Source organism: Rhinoderma darwinii, chromosome 13 (genome assembly GCF_050947455.1).
Source record: "Rhinoderma darwinii isolate aRhiDar2 chromosome 13, aRhiDar2.hap1, whole genome shotgun sequence".
In the NCBI taxonomy this organism is placed as follows: domain Eukaryota; kingdom Metazoa; phylum Chordata; class Amphibia; order Anura; family Rhinodermatidae; genus Rhinoderma; species Rhinoderma darwinii.
The window spans coordinates 57,154,719-57,181,568 of record NC_134699.1 but is presented as its reverse complement, the minus strand read 5'-3'; the positions used below and the strand labels follow the sequence as shown (position 1 = coordinate 57,181,568).

At 42.2% G+C, this 26,850-nt stretch overlaps 1 protein-coding gene across 4 annotated transcripts in view; it reads left to right on the top strand.

The window, feature by feature from the left end:
* SLC38A10 (solute carrier family 38 member 10) overlaps positions 1 to 17,310 on the top strand; it is a 35,939-nt gene extending 18,629 nt beyond the window's left edge. The window contains exons 12-17 of one of the 4 annotated variants that reach the window (XM_075845493.1): positions 6,929 to 7,096; positions 7,926 to 8,360; positions 9,353 to 9,442; positions 12,528 to 12,551; positions 13,937 to 14,086; positions 15,807 to 17,310. In XM_075845493.1, the coding sequence (XP_075701608.1) occupies positions 6,929 to 7,096; positions 7,926 to 8,360; positions 9,353 to 9,442; positions 12,528 to 12,551; positions 13,937 to 14,086; positions 15,807 to 16,777 (1,838 nt within the window). In that variant the 3' untranslated portion in view covers positions 16,778 to 17,310. Of the gene's footprint in view, positions 1 to 6,928; positions 7,097 to 7,922; positions 8,361 to 9,352; positions 9,443 to 12,527; positions 12,552 to 13,936; positions 14,087 to 15,806 lie in introns of all 4 variants that reach the window. The other 3 variants (XM_075845492.1, XM_075845494.1, XM_075845495.1) reach the window with 3 other exon arrangements.
* Positions 17,311 to 26,850: the final 9,540 nt, after the last annotated feature.

The window sequence follows — 26,850 nt, the reverse complement described above, 5'->3', positions numbered from 1 at the left end:
GATCGTAGTAACGATAGCTCATCCCTATACATAACCAATCATTGCTCTGAGTGAAAGGAGCAAACGAGCGCCGATCAACAAGCTGTCTCTTCTATCGGCGCTCGTTTACACGGCCCACATTGGGCCGTGAAATAACATGTAAAGGTAGTGGAGGGGTTAATGTCACTAGCTCTGGTGGTCTGGGGTATATGTGAGCGATCATATAATATTACCTGGTGGTCTAGGGTATATGAGGGGGTTCATATATTATTCCCTGGTGGTTTAGGGTATATGAGGGGGTTCATATATTATTCCCTGGTGGTTTAGGGTATATGAGGGGGTTCATATAATATTTCCTGGTGCTCTAGAGTAGAAGAGGTTTTAATATTATATTCTCTGGTGACCTAGGGGGTTATATAAGGGGCTTCATATTAAAATAGCTGGTGGTCTTGTAGTTACCCTTTCTGCACTGATTATACAGGTCAGTACCGGGCAGGGACTTTGTGGCAATGGACAGTCCACGGTTCTCTTTATAATGAGGCAGATCACTTTATTAGTGGGTCCATTGCCCCTGGGCCCCCAGTCACAGACTAAGCCACCTAAAATTTTAGGATTGTTTTCCTATAAGCAGTTTTATGACGGTCTATGCGCTGCCATAGAAAAAAATTCTCTTCATGGAAGTACATTGGGGAATTAGGATATGTGATCCCTTAATGGACATTTGTAGGTTCACCAAGGCCGAACCTATGCTTTAACCCCTTCCCGCACCTTGGCGTAAATGAACGCCCAGGTGAGCAGTAACTTCGTGCACCTGGGCGTGCAGTTACGTCCGCGCTTTAACCGTTAACCGCGGCGCTACACCACAGCGGTGGTTAACTGTGCAGGGTGTCTGCCCTGCTCTCCCCGTTGCCGATCAGCGGCCTGTCGCCGCTGAAATCGGCAATTAACCCCTTCGATGCGGTGGTCGATTGCGATCGCCACATTGAAGAGGTTTAGAGCAGATCGGCAGCCCCCACATGCATTTGCGAGGGCTGGCGATCGTTATCACGGCAACCAGAGGCCAGACAATGACCTCCGGGCTGCCATGTACGGCCGGTCCTCCGAGGCTTCCGGTCAGTGTGACTGTTACGTCACAATGACAGTTAGAACACATTACACTACGTGTGTAGTGTAAAGTGTTCCAGCAGCGATCAGAGCTGCCAGTCTAAGTGTCCCCTAGTGGGACAAGTAAAAAAAAGATAATAAAAATGTTTTTTAAAAAGTGTAAAAATAAAAGTTATAAGTGACCTAAACAAAAAATGCTTTTATTCCTATAATAAGTCTTTTAATATGGGAAAAAAATTAACACGTTAAAAAAAGTACACATATTTGGTATCACCGCGTTGGTAACGACACCAACGATAGTTATTTATCCCGCACGGTGAACACCGCAAAAAAAATAAGTAAAAAAACAATACCAGAATCACTATTTTTTGGTCACCACTCCGCGCATAATATACAGTAAAAAGTGATCAAAAAGTCGCATGTACGCCAAAATGGTACCAATACAAACTACATCCCGTCCTGCAAAAAACAAGCCCGTACACAGCTTTTTTGACTGAAAAATAAAAAAGTTATCGCTCTCAGAATATGGTGACACAAAATATAATTTATTTTCTAAATAAGTGATTTTATTACAGAAACGCTACAAAACATAAAAAAACTATATACATCTGGTATCGCCGTAATCGTATCGACCCGCAGAATAAAGTAAAATGGACATTTATAGCCCAGGGTCAACGCCGTAAAAAAAAAGAATAAAAAACATTGTCAGAATTGCTGGTTTCTGGTCACCTGGCTTGCCAAAAAATGGAATAAAAAGTGATCAAAAAAATGGCATGTACCCCAAAATGGTACCAATGAAAACTACAGATTGTCCCGCAACAAATAAGCCCTCACGCAGCTCCGGTGGAGAAGAAATCAAGAAGTTCTGGCTCTCAGAATATGGCGATGCAAAATGTGCAGAGTGTTCCAAAAGCGGATAAGATCGGACGCCATTTATCAGTGCGACACCGGCCACATATGTGCGGATTATTATTTATTTACTACATTATTATACCCTCTTATTATACCCTGATGTACCCCGCACAGATTACATGTACCCTGATGTACCCCGCACAGATTACATGTACCCTGATGTACCCCGCACAGATTACATGTACCCTGATGTACCCCGCACAGATTACATGTACCCTGATGTACCCCGCACAGATTACATGTACCCTGATGTACCCCGCACAGATTACATGTACCCTGATGTACCCCGCACAGATTACATATGCCCCCACATCATAAACTGAAGTACTAGTAAAACGCCAAACAGAACTAACAAGCTAAATCTGCGCGCCAAATGGCGCTCCCTCCCTTCTGAGTCCTGCAGCATGCCGCCCAAACAGCAGTTTACGTCCAGATATGGCATCGCCATACCCGGGAGAACCCGGTTAATATTTTATGAGATACTTGTCTTCAGTGGCACAAACAGGGCACAACATATAGTGCACTAAAATGGCATATGAGTGGAAAATTGTAATTTTCACTCTGCACCATGCGCTGCGCATTAACCCCTTCGCGCACCATGACATAGCATGTCTTAGTGTGGGGGGTGATGTATGGAGCGTCTCACGTGAAAAATAAAGAATTTAAAACGGCAAAATCGCTGTTTTTTGGTCACCTTGGCTCTACCTAAAAATGTAATAAAAAGTGCTCAAAAAGTTGTATGTACCAAAAAATGGTACCAATAAAAACGACTGCTCGTCCCTCCAAAATAATCCCTCACACCGCTCTATTGACTGAAAAATAAAAAGTTATGGCTCTTGGAAAGCGGGGAGGAAAAACGAAAAAGGAAAAGAAAAAGATGGATCAGTTCGGAAAGGGTTAATTACTTTCTAATGAAAAACCATTTATGAGCACACGTGGGGTATCGCTGTACTCGGGAGAAACTGCTTTACAAATGTTGGGGTGCATTTTCTCCTTTATCCTTTGTGAAATTTAAAAAATTCAACATTTTAGTGGAAATAATGTTGATATTCATTTTCACGACCTAATTCTAATAAATCCTGCAAAAGACCTGTGGGATCTAAATGCTCACTATACCCCTAGATAGATTCTTTAAGTGGTGTAATTTCCAAAATGGGGGACCCTTTTGGGGGGGGTTTCCACTGTTTTGGCCTCTCAGGGTCTTTGCAAATGCGACATGACACCTCCAAAAGCCAAATAGCGCTCCTTCCCTTTTAAGCCCCGGTGTGGGCCCAAACAGCAGTTTATTACCACATATGGCGTATTTCCGTAATCGGGAGAAATTGTTTTACAAATGTTGGGGTGCTTTTTCTCCTTTATTCCTTGTAAAAATTAAAAATGGCTATTTTTTCAGCAAAAAAGTAGATTTTTACCTTTTACAGAATAATTCCAATGAATTCAGCAAAACAACTGTGGGGTCAAAATGCTAACTTTACCCCTAGAAAAATTCCTTGAGGGGTGTAGTTTCCAAAATGGGGTCACTTTTGGGGGGTTTCCACTATTTTGTTCCCTTCAGTGCATTGCAAACGCGACATGGCACTGAAAACTATTCCAGTACAATCGAAAATCCAAATGGTGCTCCTTCCATTCTGAGCCCCGCTGTGGGTCCAAACAGCAGTTTATTACCACATATGGGGTATTGCTATAAATCGGAAGAAATTGCTTTACATATGTTGGTGTGTTTTTTCTCTTTTATTCCATGAAAAAATTTAATATTTCTACGTTTTTTCAGAAAAAAAGTAGATTTTCATCTTCACATACTAATTCAAATAAATGTAGCAAAAAAACTGAGTTCAAAATGCTAACTATACCCATACATAAATTCCCTGAGGGGTGTAGTTTCCAAAATGGGGGTCTTTATTGTTTTGGCCCCACAAGACCTCTTCAAACCTGACATGGTACCTAAAATATATTCTAAAAAAAAGGAGGCCCCAAAATCCACTAGGTTCTCCTTTGCTTCTGAGGCCTGCGTTTCAGTCCATTACCGCACTAGGGCCACATGTGGGATATTTCTAAAAACTGAAGGATCTGGGCGATAAATATTGAGTTGAGTTTCTCGGGTAAAACTTTCTGTGGTATAGATTTTTTTTTTTATTACAAATGAATTTTGGCAAAAAAAATTAAATTTGTAAATTTCACCTCTACTTTGCTTTAATTCCTGTGAAATGCCTAAAGGGTTAAAACACTCTCTGAATGCTGTTTTGAATACTTTGAGGGGTGCAGTTTTCAAAATGGGGTGTTTCTAATATATAAGGCCCTCAAAGCCACTTCAGAACTGAACTGGTCCCTGTAAAAATCGCCTTTTGAAATTTTCTTGAAAATGTGAGAAATTGCTTCTAAAGTTGTAAGTCTTGTAACGTCCTAGAAAAATAAGAGTGTTCAAAAAACGATGCAAACATAAAAGTAGACATATGGGAAATGTTAACTAGTAAGTATTTTGTGTGGTATTCCTATCTGTTTTACAAGTAGATACATTTAAATTTAGAAAAGTGGTAATTTTTGCACATTTTCTCCAAATCTTTGTGTTTTTTTCCAAATTAATATTGAATTTATCGACCAAATTTTTTCTCTAACATAAAGTACAATATGTCACGAGAAAACAATCTCAGAATCGCTTGGATAGGTAAAAGCATTCCCAAGTTATTACTACATAAAGTAACACGTCAGATTTGAAAAATCGTCTTCGTCCAGAAGGCCAAAACAGGCTCTGTCCTGAAGGGGTTAACAGTAAAGATTTGTTTTGTTTGCAGTAATCTCCCAGCTAAATGGAGCTGAGCTGCAATACCACACACGACCTGTGGACAAGGGTGGCGCTGAGTTACTTCATCTGCAATCCCCTAATAGAATCTTAGTAGCAACATCGCTGTAGTCCATCTATAGGCTGCTGTGAGGCCACAATTTGATGACCCTACATCTTTTATGTTTCCAAGTCGCTTGTGTTTGCTTTATATCAGGGAATTGTACGACATGCAATTTCTTAATATGAGGTTACGCATCTCCAGCTACCTCGAGAGCCCCTCCCCCGCCCTCTATTAACTACACATAACCTAAAAGGGTTTCCCCAAATGCTTTATTATGGAAGTTCATTAGTTGCTTCCGCAGACCTGTCCGCCACTGATCTATATTGTGGCTCATGTTTTCCTGCATATGTGAGATTAGACCTGCCGACTAATTATAATGAATGGCCAAGAGGCAAGGACACAGCGATAATGTAAGGAGCATTGGGGCTTCTTCTGGTTTTGGATCACTGTTTATGATCAGGGCTTTCCAGCTGCTTCCTGATATTGTGCAGAATACAGTGAGGAAACAGAGGTCAGATCTGCTACCTGGATATCCTCAAATAGTCCTGCAGACAACACGAGGTAAAATCACGGGTGTCCTGTTTACCCCCAGCAGGTTCTCTCAGGCTGGTGAATTATTTATGTTTCCCTATATAATGACTGCTATGTACATTTATACTGCTTGTACTGGTCTGTAATACTCCTTGATTACGTCACAGGCCGGAAGTGCTATTAAAGTATGGATAGTACTCGGGGTAAATTCCATATGGACCAGAAATCTGTTAGCAAGCGATTCACATATTCACACCTCCAATTGATTTTTCTTACCTGCACCAATCACAGGGTCCGAGGTCAGGATCGTGGCTTGAGCATCTGTGAGTACAGGTGAAATAGGTGCCCCCTCTACTTATGAAGGAGAACTTACCAATGAAAATGTCTCGTTAACGAGGAATCCTATCTTGACCATTCAGGCTTCTTCCTTCTCAAGCTCCGCCCTTCTGATGACAACACTGCTGGCTCTTCAGCTTCTGACTGTCAGTGTTGTCATAATGTGACACGGTCCTCGTCAATGTCCTTACTCTTATTAGTTAAGCTGTGGACATTGAGTGTTTTGGTTTTTCATCTACATGACTGGCCTGAGGAATGGGAGTCATTGGTACTAGGAAGAGGGCAAAGGAGCTTGGATCTTCAAAATAGGATTTTACTATGAGACAAAAAGTCGCCTCAAGTGTCAAAACCTTGTGAAAAAGTAACCTTGTAGCCCAGAAAAGCCAATCCGAAATCAAGCTTTTCTATAACCCAGTGAAACATGGACTCTCATTGGTAGATTGATGCAGAAAGGCGCTTTGTTCTTTGTTACTCAATTTGGTTAATTAGTGAAAAGAAGTGATTTACCACTTATCAATCCAGACATGTCTGTCTTGGAGAATACAAGTATTTACAATGACATAACCATTCTGGAACATCTTTTCTTAGAACTTGTGCTGTCCCTCTCTTATTCCTCCTGGAAATGTATGAATATATTGACAAATGGGCGTTACCATTTCCCTTGTCAATGGGGTGTACCGTTAGAGCAAGGTGTCAACTGTAATATACAACTGACGCCCGCTCCATACTCCCATCTCCCGCTAGGACATATATTTACGTCCTTTTGCGGGTAGCCATTAAAGGGAACATGTTGCATGTGTCCACCTCTGACACCATTTTATAAATGACATAGATAATAAATCTGTAAATACAATACATTACTTATCCTGTACTGATCTTGAGTTACATCCTGTATTCTACTCCAGAGCTGCACTCACTATTCAGCTGGTGGAGTCACTGTGTACATACATTACTTATCCTGCACTGATCCTGAGTTACATCCTGTATTATACTCCAGAGCTGCACTCACTATTCAGCTGGTGGAGTCACTGTGTACATACATTACATTACTTATCCTGTACTGATCCGGAGTTACATCCTGTATTATTCTCCAGAGCTGCACTCACTATTCTGCTTCATATTTTGCTGAATGAATTCCTGCTCAGAACTTGATTTGGTCATTTGCATTCTGGGATATATAACACTGTCCGGACTTTCATAATATATCCCCTTTCTCCTGTCTGCAGTCCAGAAACCAATTGTGGAAGAATCAGAAGATGACCGGGACAAACCCAAGCTGCCTCCAAAGCAGGTAGAGATGGAGCAGCCCCAGATTAAAGGACCTATTGATGTTCCGCAAAAGGAGGAGGGAAAGAGGAAACAGCAAGAAGTACAACTTGACAGACCCGATCAAGGTACCTTTCATTAAAGAGGAGCTGTTGCCTCTCCTGACATGTCTGTTTTAGTAAATCATCTTGTACTGTTCCTCTGTTACTCTTCCTGGAAATGTATTAGTATATTGACAAATAGGTTTTACCACTTCCCTCGTCAATGGGGTATGTTTCTACACACACCGCACAGATTGTGAAACTGTACAGGAACGCACCCTATTGAGCGGAATGGTAACACTCCGTTGTCAATTTATTCATGCTTTTCCAAGAGGAATAGTAGAGGAATGGCACAAGTTCTAAGAAGAGATGTTCCAGAATTATGTAATGGGAAATATGTCTATTTTAGTAAATGCTTATGTCAAGAGAGGGGACCAGTCCTCTTTAAATATATGGATTTAGGATTTTTAGGGGTGATTTATTTTAAAACATCCATGTTCAAACACTCTGTTGGGATATACTGATAACATATATGGGGTGGGGTGTCCCCTGTTCAGGACTTTTATCTATGTCAAAGCAGCGAGTGGCTATATAGAGCTTCTCATGGAGGACCACTTACTGACTATCACTACCCTACAGAATAAAGCTGATAACTGGGGGTCTCCGCAGCGGGACATCTTAGGATCGCCTTTTAGGGAACTTTTCTAACAAAAAGGTATTTAAAGAATATTTCCACTAACAAAACAATGTCCCTCGTACCTATAAATACTGGAGTTGTCATGCAGCTTTTCCAGAGCTCTGAATGGCACGTCTGCCTTGTTATCCAGTAATGTCGGGAGGGTTGATCTTTAGATAAGAGTTGCCCTTCCACTAGGTCAGACCCAGTCCTGATCCTTTCTGCTTATCCTGTCAGCAGACATTGCCGTTCCTGTTGGTGAAGCTCATAGACATGAACCTCCGGTCCCACGGGATGTAGTCCATGTAGATGAACAGAAGGACCAGGAGGAGTCTCCGGAGAAGAACCTGCCGGATGCTGAGGTTGGTGTTGCTCCAAGGGATGAAAAGCAGGAGGAAAAAAAAGAAGTTCAACCTGAACAAAAGGAGCAACTTCCGATAGAAAAGGAGGGTAGAAAAGACCCCGACCCGGCACCCCAGCAGCCACCACAACCAGAAGGCTTACCTGACAAGGAGCCAGAGAGAGTCCCAGTAAAAGAAGACCTGGATGGCCAGCAGCCAGCAATGAAAGACCACGATGCCGCTGACCTCAAGAACTTAGAAGTAGTAGCCGGGGACCCACCAAATATCGATCTTGCCTTGGCCGAGAAAGTCCTTGAAAAGCAGCTCCGAGAAGGTAAGCAGGAGGAACGCTGACACCCTCCAATAAGCACCATCTTAGTGGGGTCCTCCATGTTACATATCTGTAGGGGGAATCTGTCAACATGCGCTCCTTTGTATGCAGTGCTGATCGCAGGAAGACTCCCATCATGTCATGTTCTGCCCTGTAGTCCTTTCCACAGCAGAGGAGGCTCTCTTCTACAGTTTGAGGGCAGATCATGACTTTGGAGTCTCCCTGTTATCAGCGATGCATAATAAGCAGATGACCCCGTTGAATGGATAAACGGCTGGTATTGGAGATCACTCCGATTCTGACTGTTTAACCACTTAGATGCTGCGACCACAGCATCTAAGCTGTTAGAAAGAGGGGGCGGTTCCCTCCAACAGACCATAGTTGCGGCGTGATGTCAGGGTTCCGATAGTTGTCAAGGCAGCCAGGGGCCTAATGAAGGCCCGCAGGTTTGCCATCTTTGTGCTCCTATCAAAAGTAATGTTAAAAAAAAAAAACATGCTTGGTATCGCCGTGGCTGTAAATGTCTGAACTATTAGAATATAACATTGTTCAACCTTGTTGAACTCCGTAAGAAAAATACATTTACAGAATCGCTGTTTTTTGGTCACCCCCTCTCCCACAAAATTCTCGAAGCTTCCTAGTAAATTATGTTACAATAGATGGTGCCATAAAAATCTACAAATTGTCCTGCCAAAAAAAAGCCCTCATACGGCTAGGTCAATAGAAAAATAAAAAAGTCAATGGCTCTTGGAAGGCAAGAAGGGAAAAACGCAAACGAAATAACAAAAAAGGGGTCAACAGATGAGCATTTGCAATAGCTATTGACTGCATTAGCGCTCTTTTATCAGCAGGGGGAGCTCTATCAGGTGATCTTTAATGAATAGTAGGCGAGTTTGTATAAATGAGTCCCTCGCTGCACATTCAGCGCGCTTTATTAGATGCACATAGAAAAGAACCAGCGTGTTCTGGATGTGACCTTATCTCTAACTTTCCAGATGAGAGGAAAGAGCAGGCACCTGGCGACACCGGACCGGAGCAGCGCGATGTGAGAAACGTTAAGATGAAGGCTGTTGAAAACCAAGAAGGTTGGTGCTTTTCCCTGTCTACCCTGCCATGAAACATCCAGCCGTGTGAGAAGGTTATTTATTGCCGAGCGTGACTCCTGATCACACCGTTCTGCTCTGGCCGCAGTCATTTTACGGTTACTCGCAAAATTCTACTTTTCTGTCAAAAATTGTTCAAATTTAGATCTGTTTCTTGGAAAGCTGGGTGACAACCAATATTGCCAACGGGGTTGGTCATAGAGCTTTCATAGACTTTTTTTTTTTTTATTTAAGTGGCGTATCTGCCTAGTTATGCAGCTCCACATCCCCCACTCTAAATAGCTGAATTCAGCTGCCCATACGCAGAAGACTCCCGTTTGCAAAGCAGTGGCTAGTATATATTTGGGCTTCAGCTTCGTAACAGCAGGTGATGCCCCATGAGCACTAAAGAAACGACACGTCCTTATGCAAGTCTAGTGTTTACACTCAAACTTCTAGACATTCATATTCACAAGTGTTTCATCGTTCATTTCTAGGGCAGGTCCTTTATTTTTTTTTTTATATAAATGCACAAGGACATGCAGATGCGCCCCCTACTAAATAGTGCACATTTTCGTGAGCTCTCAGAAACAGTGGGTAAGAGAAGTGACAATTGCCCTGAGCATGTTGTGCTACTATAATACTACTCCTATATAAGAGAACATAACTACTATAATACTGCTCCCTATATACAAGAATATAACTACTATAATACTGCCCCTATATACAATATAACTACTATAATACTGCCCCTATATACAAGAATATAACTACTATAATACTACTCCTATATAAGAGAACATAACTACTATAATACTGCCCCCTATATACAAGAATATAACTACTATATTACTGCCCCTATATACAATATAACTACTATAATACTGCCCCATATATACAAGAATATAACTACTATAATACTGCACCTATATACAAGAATATAACTACTATATTACTGCCCCTATATACAATATAACTACTATAATACTGCCCCCTATATACAAGAATATAACTACTATAATACTGCCCCTATATACAAGAATATAACTACTATAATACTGCCCCTATATACAAGAATATAACTACTATAATACTGCACCTATATACAAGAATATAACTACTATATTACTGCCCCTATATACAATATAACTACTATAATACTGCCCCCTATATACAAGAATATAACTACTATAATACTACTCCTATATAAGAGAACATAACTACTATAATACTGCCCCCTATATACAAGAATATAACTACTATAATACTGCACCTATATACAAGAATATAACTACTATATTACTGCCCCTATATACAATATAACTACTATAATACTGCCCCATATATACAAGAATATAACTACTATAATACTGCACCTATATACAAGAATATAACTACTATATTACTGCCCCTATATACAATATAACTACTATAATACTGCCCCCTATATACAAGAATATAACTACTATAATACTACTCCTATATAAGAGAACATAACTACTATATTACTGCCCCTATATACAATATAACTACTATAATACTGCCCCATATATACAAGAATATAACTACTAATACTGCTACTATATACAAGAATATAACTACTATAATACTGCCCCCTATATACAAGAATATAACTACTATAATACTGCTCCTATATACAAGAATATAACTACTATAATACTGCTACTATATACAAGAATATAACTACTATAATACTGCCCCCTATATACAAGAATATAACTACTATAATACTGCACCTATATACAAGAATATAACTACTATAATACTGCTCCTATATACAAGAATATAACTACTATAATACTGCCCCTATATACAAGAATATAACTACTATAATACTGCCCCCTATATATATACAAGAATATAACTACTATAATACTGCCCCTATATACAAGAATATAACTACTATAATACTGCCCCTATATACAAGAATATAACTACTATAATACTGCCTCCTATATACAAGAATATAACTACTATAATACTGCCCCCTATATATATACAAGAATATAACTACTATAATACTGCCCCTATATACAAGAATATAACTACTATAATACTGCCCCTATATACAAGAATATAACTACTATAATACTGCCCCTATATACAAGAATATAACTATAATACTGCTCCTATATACAAGAATATAACTACTATAATACTGCTCCCCTATATACAAGAATATAACTACTATAATACTACCCCCTATATACAAGAATAGAACTACTATATTACTGCCTCCTATATACAAGAATAGAACTACTATAATACTGCCCCTATATACAAGAATATAACTACTATAATACTGCCCCCTCTATACAAGAATAGAACTATAATACTGCCTCCTATATACAAGAATATAACTACTATAATACTGCTCCTATATACAAGAATATAACTACTATAATACTGCTCCTATATACAAGAATATACCTATTAGAATACTGCTCCTATATACAAGAATATAACTACTAGAATACTGCACCCTATATACAAGAATATAACTACTATAATACTGCTCCCTATATACAAGAATATAAATATAATAATACTGCCCCCTATATACAAGAATATAACTACTATAATACTGCTCCGATATACAAGAATATAACTACTATAATACGGCCTCCTATATACAAGAATATAACTACTATAATACTGCCTCCTATATACAAGAATATAACTACTATAATACTGCTCCTATATACAAGAATATAACTACTATAATACTGCCTCCTATATACAAGAATATAACTACTATAATACTGCTCCTATATACAAGAATATAACTACTATAATACTACTCCTATATACAAGAATATAACTACTATAATACTGCCCTTCATGGTCAAACATATATATATATATATATATATATATCTATCTCTCTCTCTCTCTCTCTCTCTCTCTGAACCAGTAGGGATATCTTCATTGTTTGCCCCTTAAGGATATGTATGTAGCCATATTTCCAGTGTCCGTGCAGTGATTTTAGCATGTTTGTGTTTGCAGCTTATTGTTGTGACTTCTTTTCTCTGTCTCCTTTTTTCATGCTTTTCTGGATCCCTCACAGCTGAGCTTAGGAGGCTAGCAGAACGTAAGCATGAACACACGATGCATGTGTAGTGTAGAGATCTGGTGCTGGGTGATCTTCTCCTCACTAGACCTTACAATCCACATCCTGTAGGACTAATATCGGTGACCTCATGTTTTTGTGTTTTTTTGTTTTCTCTATTCGCAGTCCAAATAACAATTTTAGGTGTATGTGTTACTGTTGTCGAGTTGCCTTTCCTCTCTCAGATCACTTTAATATAGTAGATCTCCATGTGATCACGTACACTGGATCTCTGTGTGATCACTGTCTCTCCAGCACTGGAGTAAGGACTATTACTACTGCACTATAATATATTATGGCATATTGCTAGAATATGTGATCACCTACTGATTTGTGGGGGTCCAACCATACCCTCATAGTCTCTAGAACGAAGGACCTGTGGTCGTTTTGGTTTTTTCCTCTACATAGTCCAACTCCCAACCAGGCACTACACCAAGATCTGCAACTCTGCCCCATTCACATGGATATGTGGCGGAATTGCAGTACCTGCTTACTGTCAAGGGTGGCGCTGTGAAGGGTAAAAATATGTAGGTACCGCTGTGCTATACTATTGCTGTGCCACGAATCATTAAAGGACTATAACATTGATGGGCTATTTTTAGAATCATCCATCAGAATCCGATTGGTGGGGGTACGACTCCAGAAATCCCTACGATCAGCTGAGTAAAGGGGCCGCGGCGCTCAATCCCTTTCATAGTTTACCAGGCCTACTGCCGTACATTTGTTAGTGGCTGTGTCTGGTATTGCAGCTTAGTCCCATGCAAGTGAATTGGACAGAGCTGCAACACCCGGCACGGCCACTGCCAAATGTATGGCGCTGTGCATGGTAAACTTTGAAGGGGATGTGATGTTTGCTGTCAGTCAGCTGATTGGTGGGGGTGTCGGGAGTCGGACCCCCACAATCTGATATTGGTGGGCTAGACCATCAATATTCTAGTCCTGGGAAAACCACTAAGTGATGACATATCCTAGTGACATGTAATATATGTTTTCTTACCTTGTTCTTAGAGATAATAATCTAATGTGTATGGTGGCAACCTCACTGTCCCTCAGCAGAAACAAAGATCAGAAATGTTCAATTTCAACATGCCCAATCTGTTCTCCATGAGATAAGCGGTGGCAGTTTTGTCTGGCAGCAGCTTATACCCATCTCTCTCTATTGCTGTAAACATGCATGCCCGACCAATCCGAGCACAGAACATGCTAAACTAGCAGGGTGGAGGGATATGTGAGGTCCTACTTCTAGAGAGCTCACAGAATTCTGAATGCTGCTCTGAAGGTGGAGTCTTGTAACGTCTTGATACAAGGCAGTAGACAGATATGTGGCAGCTCATATTATAATACATTTCTGGATGTCTGGTTTACAGAAGCTGGAAAAGCCGAGCTGTTGGATCATGCCATCCTGTTACAAGTCATCCAAGAGCAGCAGGTACAGCAGAAGCGTTTGCTGGACCAGCAGGAGAAGCTGCTGGAAGTGATCAAGGAGCAGCACATGGAAATTCACCAGGAGCAGCAAGGTGAGTCCTGTCTGCCGCCTACAGTACCACCGTCCAGGTAACTCCAGTCCCTCCTAAATTTACACTAGAAGAAGAATAGGTTTTGGAATGGAGACCGAGCTTAAACCGGTCACTAGATCATATAAGTTTCACTGGTTTCATGACCTGAATAGCGCAGTCTCCCCTGATTCCCGTGCTGTTTTTCTTTTTTTCCTAGACCTGTCCGTTCCAGAGATATGGCCACTGTTGTGTTGGCTCCCTCTATGCTAAATTCCTGTAGTTCGCCAACAGGGCGTGAACTACCCTCAAGCTGCCTCACGCTGATTGGTCAGCATCAGAGGCAGAGAAGCTAGCTCTACCTCACTGGCTAACTACAGTAAATTATCATATAGGGAGCCCACACAACAGTGGGCCATATCTCTGGAACGGGGTGGGGGGGGGGCGGGGCGGGGTCTAGGAAAAAATGAAAAACAGCGCTGGAATCAGGGAGACAGCGAGATTGTCCAGTAAAGCATTTCAACTTCTATAACCTAGTGACCGGTCCTCTTACAGCTGTTGTCTCTCTGGTTGGGAAGGAAGATAATCCTTTGACGCAATTCAAAATAAAGCCACACCCCTTAATGGACCAGCCCTTCTGACACGCCAGCCAAAACATGGAGGAAGGGAAGGCGTGAAAGACCACTGGTTCCTTACTGCCTAATGACGGCACCCCGGAATAGACCGCCTACTCCTATGGTTAGGAACTAGGATTCGTTTAAAAGAGAGAACACCACCATCAGCCTCCATTCTGGAGTCTGCTTTGGTTTGGAGTCAATGGGACACTCCACTGCAGGTCCCTGGTCTTATTCATTAGGGACTTATGGTGGTTCAAGTCTCCTCTAGGGTTTTTCCCTCCCTTATGCCTTGTCCCAGCCTAGCTCCCTCCAGACGTGCAGGGGTATAGAGGGACGTATCCTACGTCATGGCTGCAGCTCGAAGCAGCATGTGCCGGAGGACGCGAGAGGTTTGCGGGTCATAACAGCCGTCTGGATGAGGCCTGGATGTTCCTCTCTAGGCCGTGTCTCGATGTATACCGCCTGGGGGAAAAGGGGTTTCTGTGCCAAATTCCTACAAGCAATGTTAGTTTCTAGGTGGCGATACCCAGTCCCACATTGCCATTGGAGAATCGGTCACCTGCTCTCCCATTTACTTCAATGGAATGTGGACCGCACGTGCACTGCCTCTTCCTTGAGCGGGGATCTAGGATCCTATAATCATTGGGACCCTCACCAATTAGGAATTTAAGGCAATTGATGAGATAGAAAATGGCCAAAAATGTAGAACAACTGTTTAGATGTATTTACCATGTTCCCATTTATTCCAGTACTGCCTACTTGATCTCACTGGCATAGCCTTGGTGCCCATATTCGAGTACAGCAGACTGTGATGTATATCTTATAGATGCAGAATCTGGACCACCACAGGTTAAACAGGCAGGTTTAACGTTCTCCTACATTTGTGCCATAGTTTACCTAGTCCTGCAGCTTCTGGAGTTTGGATGGGGCAGCGGTGGAGACGTAGGAGGGCAGGTCTTGGACATCTTGTCCCGAGAGTGCTTTCCTCTGTGCAGGAGCCATCGTGCTATGACATAGGCGTTTCGACAACCAGGACCGCGCACCAGCTCTGCCATCCGTATAGCGAGGAAGTATTGGGGTCAATTTAATGTTAAATAATAATCTACCGTTTCTCAATATTGTCCTAGGTGACAAACCAGAAGGGCGTGCTGTGGAGCATCCCAAGAACATGGAAGACAAAGTCGGAGAAGTAGACGAGGAATTGGCCATTAAGGAGCCAGATGCAGATTTACAGCAGGTGGTTCAGAAAAATGTGGCGGATAAACTTGCCATCCCGGCAGCAGAAAATGCTGAGCTGGAGAAAGACAAAGGTCTGGATAACGGGGTGAAGGCTCCAATGTTTGAGGTCAAAAAGAGCGACAGTAATCCCATCGCTCAAAGAGTGGAGCCACAGAAGAACGAAGCTTCAGATCTGGGACAGGCGGCCGTGCCTGCCGAAAAGCAAACCAAGGATAAATTCCATGCCCAGAAACCTGCACAACAAGAGAAGGAAGTGCTGAGGAACCAAAACCTTCCTAAAGATGAAGACCTTGTTAAACCAGTGGAGGTATCAAAAGCAAAGGAGAACAATGCTGCGCTGGAGTCTCCCGACAAGGAGGTCAAGATGAAGGAACGTCCTCCTATGGAAGACACCGAGTCACGGAATGCGGGACTGATCCAGGAGGGACAACTCCAAGATGGAGCAGGAGCCAAGGAGGTGCGAAAAGTTCAGCATTCAGACCAAGATCTACAGAATCAAGTCGTGGCAAGACCAGGAGACGCCATACATATTGGAGAAAGCAAAGTAGGAGCTGGGCCAGAAGGAGGAGAAGGGAAGATAGATGGGGCCGCACCAGACAATGAACAAGGGAAGCCAAACCGGGACCTGAAATTACAAGATGACTTTGACCTTAGAAGAAAAAAGAGAGCCCTTGGGATTGAAGAACCTATGGAGAAAGATGGAACTCATATAATTGGTTTTAACCCCGCACCCAACCCAAGAGTTAATGACCTCCATGCTGCCCTAGAGACACATATCAATGCGGCGGCTGAGGCCGGTCTGCAGGGGGTGTACAGCCGGCAGATCAAGCAGGTGGTGGAACGAGAGAAAAGAAGATGATGATGATGATGGAAGGCGGCTCCACGTTACGTCAAGGTCACCCAGAACTTCACGGGCTTGGCAGTGATGGAACTTTTTCCCCAACGTTCTCCGTTCTGGGATTCTGTGATGGGTCCCGCATAGCTGGTCATGAATGATGAGGAGGAACCTTGCGGAAATCTGCTGCAAACTCCATCCATGCTTTATGGCTCAGGTATTGAATTCCACGTTCTCTGGTTACCTGTAAGGACGACTTCCCCAGGTCAGACATGAAGAAGAATGAGGCTCCGAGGATGGAACATAACCAATGTCCGAACTTCTACCCATTCCAGTCTTGTCCTTTGTCACGGATAAGAGGACCGCCCGTGTGGTATCCATCACCAGAGGAACCTTGCCTTGTTCTGTCTCCTCCTTGTACTTCAAGACCTTATCAGTCGCCTTCAGAGCGGACGTGCGCTTTTTATGACCGGGAAGTGATCACTTCCTAACCTCGTGCCTTTGCCTTACTGTAATGTTTGTCCTTCCGACACCATATATTAAACATGTCCACCTAATATCTGCTCGTCTGTTGTGGCCAGTAGAAGTCTTCACAGGAAGCCCAAAGTACTATAAAGAGGATCACAGAACCCCAAAATGCCCAGGCCGGTTTCACATGAGCACATTTTAGAATTTGCACTCCGGCCACACCACCTAGACACTAAACTTTGATCATTCTGGGGTTCTCTGTGATATTTAGTTGGGGGGGGGGGTTGGGCCAGGAGATGCGGCCATATTACTGTGGTCTGAACCAGCCTTATGATCATGCTGATTTGAAGGGCTTGGTTGTTTTTTTTTTTTCCATGCACAACTTCCACAGTAACATTGTCCCTTATTTAAAAGTTTAGACTCAGAGTTTTCTTTGTGTGAAGTCTGTTAGTATTATATTCTGCCACGTTCCCTTGGTCTTCTAGACCTGTCCAGTACGGGGTGACCACCAATAGTAGTTGCCATTGCAGTGCCAATCGAGATGGTCGCCCCTGCTCTAAATACCGCAGCATTTCAGGTTACATTCTCCTATATTACAGGAACTGCATTCACCCCGTTTCCCTTTTAATACTTTGTGCTGTATTTGTTTCTTTAGACCAGTAGAGGGCACCAAAGACTCTTAACTTGGAGAATGACACTATTAACCCCTTCCCGTCAGCAATTTTTCGGATTTTCGCTTTTTTCCTCTCCACCTTCCAAAAGCTGTAACTTTTTTCCTCGCTATAGCCGTATGAGGGCTTGATTTTTGCGGGACGAATTTTAGTTCTTCATGGCACCATTTATTGTACTAGGAAACGGGAAAAGGATTCTTTGTGGGGTGGAATAGGGAAAAACCGGTATTCTTCCATATCAATACGATTACAGTGACCCCAAATTGATAGTTTTTGGTTTTTTTTTGTGTTTTACTCTTTTTACAAGGAAAAACTAATTGTTTAACCCTTTCACTACCAAGGACGAAAATGCACATCCTGGTCGGCTGCTAGTTCCCGCACCATGACGTGCATTTTCGTCCGCATTTCAAACTGTCACTCTGTGTAAACACAGAGTGACAGGCGGGCGCTGACAGCTGTCCTAGACAGCTGAGACATCAGTCTCGCCGGACAGCGGACCATCGCCGCTGCTTTCGGCAGTTAACCCCTTAAGTGCGGCGACGGATTGCCGTCGCCGCATTTAAGTGGTTTGAAGCACATCGGCAGCCCCCACGAAGTGATCGTGGGGGCTACCGATGCTTGTCACGGCAATCTGAGGTCAGATAATGACCTCCGGATTGCCATGTACGGAAGCCTCGGAGGAACAGCCTTTGGCCGTTCCTCCTCTGCTTCCTGTCAGTGTGACAGTCACGTCACAATGACAGAGTACATTACACTACGTGTGTAGTGTAATGTACTCTAGCAGCGATCAAAGCTGCAAGTCTGAGTGTCCCCTAGTGGGACAAGTAAAAAAAAGTAATAAAAATGTTTTAAAAAAAGTGTAAAAATAAAAGTTATGTGATATAAACACAATGCTTTTTTCCTATAATAAGACTTTTATTATAGAAAAAAAATGAACATGTTAAATTACACATATCTGGTATCACCGCGTTCGTAACGAACCCAACTATAAAACTGTAATGTTATTTTTCCCGCACGATGAACACCCCAAAAAAAAAAAAATCGATAAAAAAACGACGACAGAATCTCAATTTTTTTGGTCACCACCGCTCCCTAAATAAAGAATAAAAAGTGATCAAAAAGTCGCATGTACCCGAAAATAGTACCAATAAAAACTTCTATCCGTCCCGCAAAAAACAAGCCCTTACACAGCTTTTTTGACTAAAAAATAAAAAAATTATGGCTCTGAGTATGGTGACACAGACATTTTTTTTGTTTATAAATAAGTCATTTTATTGCGTAAACGCTAAAAAAAAGGACCAAACCTATATACATATGGTATCACCGTAATCGTACCAACCCGCAGAATAAAGTAAAAATGTCACCTATAGCGTACGGTGAGCGCCGCAAAAAGAAAACCTAAAAAACGGTGTCAGAATTCCTGTTTTTTGCTCAGGATTGCAAAAAAATGTAACAAAAAGTGATAAAAAAAAAAAAAAATCGCATGTACCCCAAAATGGTACCAATGAAAACTACAGATTGTCCCGCAACAAATAAGCCCTCACACGGCTCCGGTGGAGAAAAAATGAAAAAGTTCTGGCTTTCAGAATATGGCGACGCAAAATGTGCAGAGTGTCCAAAAGCAGATAAGATCGGGCGCCATTTATCAGTGCGACACCACCGGCCACATATCTGCCGATTATTATTTATTTACTACATTATTATACCCTCTTATTATACCCTGATGTACCCCGCACAGATTACATATACCCTGATGTACCCCGCACAGATTACATGTACCCTGATGTACCCCGCACAGATTACATATACCCTGATGTTCTCCGCACATATTACACATGCCCCCCACATTATAAACTGAAACACCAGCGAAACCCAAAACAGAAACCTACCAAGCAAAATCTGCGCTCCAAAAGCAAAATGGCGCTCCCTCCCTTCTGAGTCCTGCAGCGTGCCCAAGCAGCAGTTTGCGCCCACACATATGGCGTCACCATACCCGAGAGAACCCGCTTAACGTTTTGAGGTATTTGTCTTCTGTGGCACAAACTGGGCACAACATATTATGCACTAAAATGGTGTATCAGTGGAAAATTGCAATTTTCACTTTGAACCATCCGCTGTGCATTAACCCCTTTTGCGCACTATGACTTAATTGCCCATCATGGTGCGGCGGTTGATGTATGGAGCCGGCTCACGTTCTGAGCCCGCTCCATACGCTGCGGGTGTCGGCTGTGTATTACAGCAGCCCCCCTCTGTACTAACGGACAGGAACAGCGATCGCTCTGTTACAGAAGCCTGTAAGAATAACAATATACTGCAATACATTAGTATTGCAGTATATTGTACCAGCGATCCAATGATCGCTGGATCAGGTCCCCTAAAGGGATGGATTGATTAATAAAATGTGTAGAAGAATTATAGTTATTAGTAGTGAGAATTTATTTTTTTAAAGTTAAAAAAACAAAACACCTTTTCACATTTTCCTTCTAAAGTAATGTAAAAAAAATGAACAAAATTGGTATCGCTACGTCCGTAAATGTCCGAACTATTACAATATACCATTATTTAATTTGCACAGTGCACACCTTAAAAAAAAATGTAATAATTGAAACCGCCAGAATCCGTTTTTGTTTTTTTTTTGGCACCTTCGCTCTAAAAAAAAAAATGTAATACAACTTTTGAATCACTTTTTATGTACCAAAAAATGGCACCAATAAAAACTGCAGCTCCTCCCGCAAGAAATAAGCCCTCACACCACTCTATTGATGGAAAAATAAAAAAGTTATGTCTCTTGGAAAGCGGGGAGAGAAAATCTAAAATATGAAAGCAAAAAATGGATCAGTCCTGAAAGGGTTAATTCATTTCTAATGAAAAAACTTTTGACCCCATGTTGGGTATTTCCGTACTCGGGAGAAATTGCTTTATAAAAAATGGTTGTTTTTTTCCTCCTTTATCCCTTGTGAAAATGAGAAAATGCAATATTTTAGTGGAAAAAATGTTGATATTAATTTTCGCGCCCTAATTCTAATAAACTCTGCAAAAGACCCGTGGGGTGTAAATGCTCACTATACCCCTAGAAAAATTCCTTGAAGGTTTTTCCAAAATGGGGTCACTTTTGGTGGGTTTCCACTGTTTTGGTCCCTCCAGTGCATTGCAAATGCGACATGGCACCGAAAACCATTCCAGCAAAATCATAAATCCAAATGGCGCTCCTTCCATTCTGAGCCCTGCTGTGGGTCCAAACAGCAGTTTATTACCACATATGGGGTATTGTCGTAATCGGGAGACATTGCTTTACAAATGTTGGGGTGCATTTTCTTCGTTATTCCTTGTAAATAATAAAAATTTATATGTTTCAGAAAAAAAGTACATTTTAATTCTTACAGACTAATTTCAATATATTTAGCGAAAAACCTGTGTGGTCAAAATGCTAACTATACCCCTAGATAAATACCTTAAGGGGTCTAGTTTTCTAAATGGGGTCGTTTATGGGGAGTTTCTATCATTCTGGCAGCTCAAAGCTTCTCCAAATGTACAGTGGGGCCTAAAACATTTTCAAGCAAAATATGAGTCCTGAAAGCCTCCGGGTGCTCCCTTCCTTTCGGGCCCTGTCGTGTGTCCAAACAACGCATTAGGGTCACAATGGGGGCATTTTTCAAAACAGGCTGATAGATTTTGGGGTGTGTTTCTTCATTCTCATGGTCGCTTTACAAAGAAATCGGTCTTCAAAGTGATACTTTTATGAAAAAAGTAAAATTATATTTTTTTATGCCTGCTTTGCATGAATTCTTACAAAAAAACTGTGGGGTCAAAATACTTACAACGCCCCTTAATAAATACCTTAAGGGGTGTAGTTTTCAAAATGGGGCCACTTGTGGGGGTTTCCACCATTCTGACACCTATGAGCCTCTGAAAACCTGGCTTGGTGCAGGAAAACAAAATGTACTTCAAAATGTATAAAATTATTACTAAATTTGTCTTCTAAATTGCTCAAAAAAAAATTTTTTTCAAAAGTGCTGCCAAAATAGAGTAAAGAGATGGAAATATATATTTAATTAAAAAAATTGTGCAGTATGTGTGTAGATATGTGACATATTGCTGCTAAAAATAGGGAAAAATGATAATTTTTACAAAATTTCTTCAATTTCTCTATTTTTTAATTTCCGCAAATCGTATCAGTCTACTTTTACCACTAAAATAAAGTACAACATGTGACGAAAAAACAATGTCAGAATTACTTGGATATTCAAAACTTTCACAGAGTTATTCTCTGATAAAGTCACACATACCAGATTTAACAAATCATGTACAAACATGCCCGGTCATTAAGGGGTTAAAAGTCCAATTTGTTTTGTATCGTCAAATTCTGAAAGTCATAACTTTATTCTGAACGCTCAAATCGATTGTAAAATAACACTTCTTTTTTGTGGGGCGCGCTGGAGTCTTTGGGGTACATGAGACTTTTTGATAAATGTTTATTCATTTTTTTGTGGGGGATGAGGTGCCCAAAAAACAGCGATTCTGGTGGTGATTTTTTGTTTATTTTTTTACGGCGATTACCGTACAGGATAACTGTTAGGCCTCATTTACACGAGCGTATTATACGCGCGTGCGACGCGCGTGCTTTTCACGCGTGTCGTACGCACCTATAATAGTCTATGGGGCTGTTTAGACGATGCGTGAATTTTGCGCTGCGTGAGTGCGTTGCGTAAAACTCACGACATGTTCTATATTCTTGCGTTTTTCACGCAACACGCACCCATTGACTTCAATGGGTGCGTGAAAACAACGCATGCCACACGGACGGTCCTGCGTTGCATGCGCGAAAATCACGCAAGAGCTGTCAAAAGGATGAATGTAAACAGAAAAGCACCACGTGCTTTTCTGGTTACAAACATCCAAACGGAGTGTCAAATTAGAGATGAGCGCACCGAACTTCACCGGGTTCGGCCGAACTCGTTTTGACCAAGCCCGGCAAAAAATGTTCGGGTACGCGACGGCAGGAGACAGTCACTGTCCACGGTGCTCAAAGACTTAAACTGTTTCAGCACCATGGACAGTGACTTTCGATCACAATATACATATACGTGTAAAAAAAAACAGAAGTTCGGACTTACCGATAAGTCCCGGCTCCTTCCTCCAGTCCGACCTCCCGGGATGACAATTCAGGCCAAGTGACAGCTGCAGCCAATCACAGGCCAAGCACAGGCTGCAGCGGTCTCATGGCCTGCCGCGTCATCCTGGGAGGTGTGGCCGGATGACAAGAGAGGGACGCGTCACCAAGGCAACGGCCGGGAGACCGGACTGGAGGAAGCAGGCAGTTCATGGTAAGTTTGAACGTCTTTTTTTAGTCACAGGTTGGTGTATATTGTGATCGGCATTCACTGTCGAGGGTGCTGAAAGAGTTCCTGCCGATCAGTTAGCTCTTTCAGCACCTTGGACAGTGACGGGCGTCGACTACCTCATCTCTATGATGGCGGCTGCGCGAAAATCACGCAGCCGCGCATCATACACGGATGACACACGGAGCCGTCAATTGCCTTTTGCGCACGCAAAACGCAGCGTTTTTTTGCGCGCGCAAAACGCACACGCTCGTGTAAATGAGGCCTTATACTGTAATAGTTTGGATACCAGTTAATTAGTTTATTTAGCGGTTTTGCCCACTGAAATGGTTAAACCCTCCACACTTGCATTCCTAGCTTCCATGGTGCATGTGGATGGTGAAAGGAATGAGGTCCCAAGTCATGGGGGGCACATACTTTTATTGAAGTTGTACCCAATCCCATTATGGTATATCCAGCTTGTCAGAATATGAATGACCTCAGTCCTATGTTTATATCTAGTCTACGCCACTGTACTCCACAGCTCATAATAAAAGAGAGAGGGACATGTATAGTCCTTAGACCAGGAGCAGTGGATTATGGGTAAGTAGCGTCCCGTCACCTTGTGCTGCGCTTCGCCTGTAACGGTAAGAAGAGACCATGATTATTATTCTATAATACACAACAAATGGTCGTCACATGACAAAGGTCTCCATCCACATTGTTTAAAACCGTTTTCCTGCAGTGCCCCTACAGGACAAACCATGCATAACAGCCTGCCGAAATAAAAGCGGAAAGGAAAACTCCGGGCATGAGTCATAGCACAGGTTGTCCAATTCTCCTTTGATCATTTTGTAATAAGTTCTAAAACTTTCTACTATCTGGGTGATATGAATCAAAACTGGTGCAAAGGAAAAGTGGAGCAGTCACTCCTGGTAACCAATCAAATTCCACTTATTTTTCAGACGCCCTCTTGATTGGTTGCAATGGACAACCGCTCCACTTTTCCTTTGTGCCAGTTTTGATACATTTCCACCACTTTGTTCCAATTCCCACCGTTTCAAGATCTCTGCTTGCTGTACGTGACTGAACATTCTTGTTTACATCCTGAGGCTGAAAACCTCTGAGAGATAAACAGCCTACTTACTGATACATTTTACCTGCACTGATACATTGTAACAACTTATCAGGACAGAGCTGATGTATTTAGCTCACAGAAGATTATTTTGACTGGATACAACTGTACCAAACGCACAGCTGTGCAAAGAACTAGGTCTGTACTTAGTTACACTGTCATTAAACTTTTAAAGAACTTTTGAGATGTCGGAAGTTTTGATTGGTGGGGGTCCAAGCGCTGAGACCCCCACCGATCGCTAAAATGAAGCGTGAGAAGTAGTTGGGTGTCCGCTGCGCTGCTTCGTTTCTGATCGGCTTTCCGAAAACAGCCGAGCGAGTGGCGCACGGGCTCAATAAAAATTCTGAGTCTATACACCGCTCTGAGGAAAGCCGATCAGCAACGAAGCGGCACAGCGCACACCCGAGCACTTCCCTCACTTAGATTTAGCGATTGTTGGGGGGCCTCAGTGCTCAGACCCCCATTGATTAAAACTTCTGACATGTCACTATGAAATGTCTAAAGTTTTTTTTAAAGTTAGTTACCCTTTAATGTATGTAAATAAGAATGTTTCCATTCACTGGCAGCAAACAGTTCGTGTGAGTTTCACAATTATTTTTTTTATTATACAACGGTATTCGCCTCTCATGCGTGTATCACACAGAAATAATACCGGAATAAGTGATGTAAACAGGTAAGAATCAACTACATGGTAAATAAGAATTGTATGAAGATGGACTGCCCCTTTAAATTTCAGACCGCAGTGAATAGCAGGTTTATGTGGAGGATCGGTAAAACAGTAATACTGCGGCTCTTTCTACTGTATTACTCACCGCCTTAATAATGCACTGTTTTAACTCTTCAAACTCCTTCGCACATGCTCCTTTCCGCAACTCGGTCTTTCCAGTGGCGTCAGCTGACACACATCTCCCATAGGCCGCGGCCTGGAAAATAAGGGTCAATTATTTATATATAGAAGAGTGTCCGGGATTTAAAGGGGGTTTTCCAGGACTTTGATATTAGTGACATATCATTAGTACAGGTCATCAATATCTGATAGGTGACGGTCTTTCTCCTGGCACCCGTCACCAATCAACGGATTAAAAGGTACAGCAGCACTCCTCTTCATTATTAGGCACAGCGCTGTATATTTGGTAGTGGCTGTGCCTGGTACTACAGCTCAGCCCTGTTCACTTGAATGGGACAGCTGCAGTACCAGGCACAGCCACTGCTAAATGTACGGCGCTGTGCCTAGTAAACACTTAGGCTTTATTCAGACGAATGGGAATTACGTCCGTGCAACGCGCGTTGCACGGACCTATATTAGTCTATGGGGCCATGCGGACATGTCCGTGATCTTTACTCAGTGTGAGTCCGCTGAAAAAAAGTCACGACATGTCCATTCTTTGGGCGTTTTGAAGTCAATGGGTGCGTGAAAACCACGCATGTCGCACGGAAGCACTTCCGTGCGAACAGCGTGATTCGCGCAACAGCGGTGAAAAGGATGAATGAAACACGTGCTTTTCTGTTTACAAACATCCAAATGAAGTGTCATAATGATGGCGGCTGCGCAAAAATCACGCAGCCGCGCATCATATGCTGCCGCCACGCTCGTGTGAATCCAACCTTAGGGCATGTTCACACGCAGAGTCAAAAACGTCTCAAAATACGGAGCTGTTTTCAAGAGAAAACAGCTCCTGATTTTCAGACGTTTTTTGTACCACTAGCGATTTTCGCTGCGTTTTTCACGGCCGGTTTTGGAGCTTTTTTCAATAGTCTATGGAAAACGGCTCCAAAAAAGTCCCAAGAAGTGACCTGCACTTTTTTCACGGCCGTTTTTTTACGCGTAAAAAAATGCTCCGTCGGAACAGAGCGCCGTTTTCCCATTGAAATCAGTGGGCAGATGTTTGAAGTCGTTCTGCTTCCGATTTTTCGGGTATGTTCACACGCACTGTTTTCAGACGTAATTCGGGCATTTTATGCCTCGAATTACACTTGAAAAACGCCCCTAATACGCTCCTGATTTTCAGACGTTTTTGTAACAAATCGCGTTTTTCGCTGCGTATTTTCGGCCGTTATTGGAGATGTTTTTCAATGGAGTCAATGAGAAACGGCTCCAAAAACATCCCAAGAAGTGACATGCACTTTTTCGCGGGTGTCTCTTTACGTGCCGTATTCTGACAGCGACGCGTAAAATGACACCTCGTGGGAACAGAACATCATAAAACCCATTGCAAGCAACGGGCAGATGTTTGTAGGAATAATGGAGCCGTTTTTTCAGGCGAAATTCGAGGCGTAAAACGCCTGAATTACGTCTGAAAACAGTGCGTGTGAACATATCCTTAAGATGACACAGCGGTTATCAGCTGATCGGCGGAGATATCGGGAGACCCTCACCAATCTCATATTGATCTATCCTAACGATAGGTCATCAATATCAAAGCCCTGGAAAACCCCTTTATCTTATCATGGAGGAGCAAAACAGTGCAGAATGGGCACAGGGCTCGCCCCATTATAGGGGGCACT